General features: G+C 36.1%; 1 protein-coding gene across 1 annotated transcript in view; it reads left to right on the top strand.

Annotated features, from left to right (window-relative positions):
• LOC107689255 (mucin-19) overlaps positions 1 to 4,663 on the top strand; it is a 26,662-nt gene extending 21,999 nt beyond the window's left edge. Inside the window, exons 39-40 of the mRNA XM_016487196.1 lie at positions 1,694 to 1,802; positions 4,302 to 4,663. Of these exons, the coding sequence (XP_016342682.1) occupies positions 1,694 to 1,802; positions 4,302 to 4,464 (272 nt within the window). The 3' untranslated portion in view covers positions 4,465 to 4,663. The remainder of the gene's footprint in view (positions 1 to 1,693; positions 1,803 to 4,301) is intronic.
• The last annotated feature ends 403 nt before the right edge of the window (positions 4,664 to 5,066 follow it).

Raw genomic sequence — 5,066 nt, 5'->3', positions numbered from 1 at the left:
GTGTAGATAGGCAAGCATATATACAAATCATTTAGTAAGCAGAAATCCGAAATTTACCTTAACATATTAAGTTAGAGGAAGATGCGACTGAATTGATGCTTGAATAATGCACTTCCAGCAGCCATGATGAACAGTTGGCTAACTAAAAACTTTAATAGTTAAAGTTTTCTATGCACAATTTGATTTGACGAAAGTCACGAGACCTATTACTATCTATCCAATCACGTTGATGGATAAAAATAAAATTAAAATAAGCATGTAACGACCACAAACGGAGGAAAATAGCGGAGTAAAAGTACCGATACATCACTTAAAATGTACTCACGTAAAAGTCAAAGTACAGAATTTTTAAACTACTCAAAAAAGTACAATTACTGATAAAAACTACTTAATTACTGTAACGTGAGTATTTGTAATTCGTTACTTCACAGCCCTGGACTTGACTTAGGTGGACTCGAACCCAACACTAGTAAGAACTGCCTTTGATGTGGAAAAGTGCTTAGCGTCACGTCAGGATCTGAGCAGAAGTACACTTTTTTCTTGTCGGAGTACTGCAGGTTTTTGACAATGTAAGCTGTTCTTGCAGCTCGCTGTTCTAAAATAAAGGATTTGGACAATGACTGGTGATCTTTTATATGTTAATGACATTAATTGGGAGTTGTTTACAAGGCAGAGAGCTGAAACCATTCAGTTGCATGCAAGTTCAAGATGATTTGCGATTCATAGGTTTCACATCTGAAAGAGATGCGAATGTTTATTTCTGTGCGTACGTTCATTCTATGAATCACATGTGAGCATATCTGAGAGATGATCGTACGATCAAATTTAGGATGGTTTCTGCGCAACATTTTATAAATGATGCCCCAGGACTGTGGGGGGGAATGAATTCTTGAATGCTACTGATTGATTCCTTGCCACTACTGTGTTCACGGCAGTACCAAAAAGGCCAGAAGGGCAAGATCAGGATATCAAGGAGAAAGAATTTCTCAATTTAATCAATTATAGTGTTAGATAAGGTCTCCACATCAAAAATTTTAGATCCAGACCCAGATGTCAGATCCTGCCAGAAGATATCAGTTTTGTCTTGTATCCAAAATCCAGTCAGCAGCGTTTTGTCTGATATCCAAAACCAGTTAACAGCAAGTCTTGTCCGTGACCCAAAACCAGTGATTTGTCTGCATAGTTGCATATGTTTCAATGCTCAGACTTTTTCTGACCAGCACAAATCTAACAAGTGTTATTATACCACAAGTGGTCCTACTTTATATTAGGTGGCCTTAACTACAATGTACTTACATTTAAATTAATCATTTGATACAATGAACTTATTCTGTACATACATTTGTTTACATTGTACTTATATTTAAAATACCTGCATGTAATTACATCTGTAATTAATTTCTTTAATTACATTTATAATTACACTGTTCACCCATCCCCTACAACTTAACCCACCCTTAAACCTACCCATTCCATCAAACCTGTCCCTAACCTTACCCATATCCCACCTCAATAGCAGCAAAAGTGTTTCGCAATACAGTATGAAAACAATAAGTACATTGTACTTATTTGTTTTGATGTAAGTTCATAGTAGTTAACCTAACACCTAAGGTATTTTTTTTCTAATCTTATACAAATCTGTTTTATTTTTACACCTTTAAGTATGTTGCTTATTTTGTTCTGTGTACCATAGGTAATGTTACATGCAGTGCCAGACTGATGAGAATGAACCTTACAATTGCTGACTGCACACAGGAAGTCGAGCTGCCCATTTGTGAGGGCCAGTGTGAGACACACAACAGGCAAGTCTAACATCATCAGCCTGTTTATTCTTAAATAAGCTATAATATTTTAGTTTTTATTATTTTAGAGACACTTTGTTAAACAGACACTTTGTCAGCTGGATGTTCATGTAAAGGCCTGTTGTAGTATTACAAAGATAATATGCAGCTAAAAGCAATAAGAATAAATCTGCCAGTCATTAATTAGTTCCCTGACAAATAGCCTTTGGCTGCTAGGGTATTGTCAGAACATTGGTCATGTTTTCAGCACAGGATTTTTTTTTTTTTTTTTCGATTTTAAATATTTGAATATTGAGTCTCATCCCCCATTTTAGAAATATTTGGACATGACAAATTATTGTATTTTGGTAATATTGGCCAATTATTTGCAGCTTCGATAACTGCATGCAAAACAATGTGCTTAAATTATATAAATGACAAAAGACAAAATATAGACAGCTATTGACAAAGACAATATTAACAAATTAAGTTAGATATTAAGGTAAAGTGAAGAAAAAAAAAACAGTAGTCTACTACTAATAAAAATAATAAGGTCCAGTTGGGTCTAATATGTATAATATAATATGTATAATATGTTTGCATATAATGTTCTTATGTTAATCTTCAATTTTTACACAAATTTTCCTTAAGGGAGGCATTAAGCCCCATGCTCAGCTGCAAGTAATTAGCTTATATAAAAGCCCCAAAATTTTGGGGCCATATAGTAGTGCAAATATTTGTGATGCATGCTTTTAAATACAGTACATATTTATTTTTAAATAATAATCACAGCAAAATCCCATTTGAGTCGTTTCAGACGGGTGTCTTGGAAATGTGGCTCTTTATCATGGATGGATTTAGCCCTGAAATGTAACCCATAAAAAGCGCGCGCACTCAGCGACCCGAGAGTTCAGTTAACTTACTGAAGTCATCGGCAGCGCTGCAGTTACTTGCTTGAGAAGACTGTCTCTAAAGATGTGTGTTTTGGAATGTGAGGAAAACTGTCCATGGTGCAAATGGAATCAATTCTGCTGCTCCAAGAGAAAATGGTAAATGGTCGTTGTTCAGTTGAAGTCATCTGCATCCGAAAAGCCAGGCTGCTGACATGCTGCCTATCAGCCAATGAATTTGCAGGCAGCGTTTGTTCATGAAGGTAACTCATGAAACTGATATGCTTCTGAGGCAGCTTAACATTCAATAATCTACAACAAAATAGAACGAACTTCAGTGATAACTAAGTGAATATTTAATTACATAATAATACTGATTTCTCGCTAGAAATAACTTCAGATGCCATCTTTATTTTGCTCAACCATCACGGGATAGGACACACAGCATTGTGGGTATCAAGGCAGCGAAGGATGCATCTATTCTGTCTTTAAATATCGACCAGATGAAGATATCTCAGGAGGCAGGAAGTGAAGCTAACATTGGATTCGACGTGTCTTGATGCCTTCCTACCTTGAAATGTGTCCTCCAAAGGCAGCATTTTCCAGTTTCAAATGCAGCCATCAGTTCAGTGTTGATTCTGCTCCGGTATCAGATTCTGTCTAGATTCTGTCTAGTCGTATTGGAAGCACGCTTGTTCTTAAGCTGTCTGGTTGTTATTGGAAGCACGCTTGTTCCTAAGCTGTTGTGTCTTTACACATCAATGTATCGTCACGAGCCGCAGGGTTAATTTGGTTTTGTTTGTGTGTTTTTTTCCAAAACTCCCAAAGCCGTGAAACTCATGAAACTGAAATCGGACGTGCTCAGTTCAGCGTTGATTCTGCTCTGGTAACAGACACGCTTGTTCTGTCTAGTTGTATTGGAAACATGATCAAAACCTTTCATCAAAGTTGTCCTAAAACCTTAAACCAAATTGCGATCTTGTCTTAGGACAACTTTGATGAACTTTTTTTCCACTTCAAATGTTGACTACTGTACATATATATTTCTGTCAGGACCACTATCATCAAAGATGATTGACAGTTAGCATACAGTTTGGATTTTGCGGTATGGTTCTGTTCTGGGCAAGAACTCCCTGCGCATCCATGCAGCCTAGCATGGATGAGAGCAGGGAGAGCAGCGATAACCCCCACAGGGTAAACAGAACAGAACCAACATGAATGTATTGCAGATATCGCTAAAGTTCAATAATTGTATGTACACATTTTAGAATTAGTCTGATTCAAAGGATAATCAGAAGGCGGAATCCTGACTGACAGAGGAGGAGCTGGGGATGGAGGAGGGTAATTAGCTATTGAGCAATGCGAAAACTGCTGATAATACTGAGGGACCTTATATATGAATGCTTAGATAGGTGTCATATTCCTATGCAGCCTAGCATGGATGAGAGCAGGGAGAGCAGCGATAACCCCCAAAACAAAACCATTGATCCACTTCAAATGTTGACTACATTGTACAAAATATTGTTTATTGTGCAATACTGTTTAGTACTTTGGTAGAAACAGACAGTGTACCATTTGTATATGTGGCCCCTGAGTTCTATATTTTTTTATTTGTTGTGTTGTCTTGCAGGTGGGTTCATACTAACAGCACACTTCAGCTTGAACAGAGTCACCAGTGTTGTAAGGAGAGAAATTATGAGATGAGAGAAACCACGCTGACTTGCAGTAAAGACTCTCTGACCCACTTCACATACAGACATGTCACAGGCTGTGAATGCAGGGTTGAAGGTTAAGTTTACCTGACATACAAATGTATGAAAATGTTAGTTAATGTTACATGCGATAAATTTTGGTGTGTGTGAGTTGTATATGCACAATTAATAATTAGCTGCCGATGTGTGTGATGATTTAGTTTCAAGCTACACAAACACATTTCTGCCATTTGTGTTTTTCAGCATGTTTTAAGTGAATCAGCTTCATTAACTGTCAATTCGTCTGTGCCAAAATCAATGCTTTATCTTGTTTACATAATAATCAGTATTTTATTTTGTTGTGTCAAAAACAATTATGTGCAATATATTTCAATTATTACTTTAATTTTCTATGTCACATATGAATAATGCCATGCTTGTGTGTGTCTGTACTTTTAATGTGATTTCACAAACAAATCAAACTTGTGATTGTAACCTGATACCAGGTGTCAAAGCCTCAAAAGCTTTTGTAATCCACTTTATTGAGTCATAATTCATAATAACCGTTAATGGAATAAAAAAAAAAAATTTGACACTTGTGGTATTTTAATGTGTATTTGCTTTTACATTACCATGTTATTTAAACAATAATAATAATAATAACAATAAACCTTAAAAATATACAGTCATTGTTTTGTTTTGTT

Source organism: Sinocyclocheilus anshuiensis, unplaced genomic scaffold (assembly GCF_001515605.1).
Source record: "Sinocyclocheilus anshuiensis isolate Anshui unplaced genomic scaffold, SAMN03320099.WGS_v1.1 scaffold882, whole genome shotgun sequence".
Taxonomy (NCBI): domain Eukaryota; kingdom Metazoa; phylum Chordata; class Actinopteri; order Cypriniformes; family Cyprinidae; genus Sinocyclocheilus; species Sinocyclocheilus anshuiensis.
This window is presented reverse-complemented; position numbering and strand designations above follow the sequence as displayed.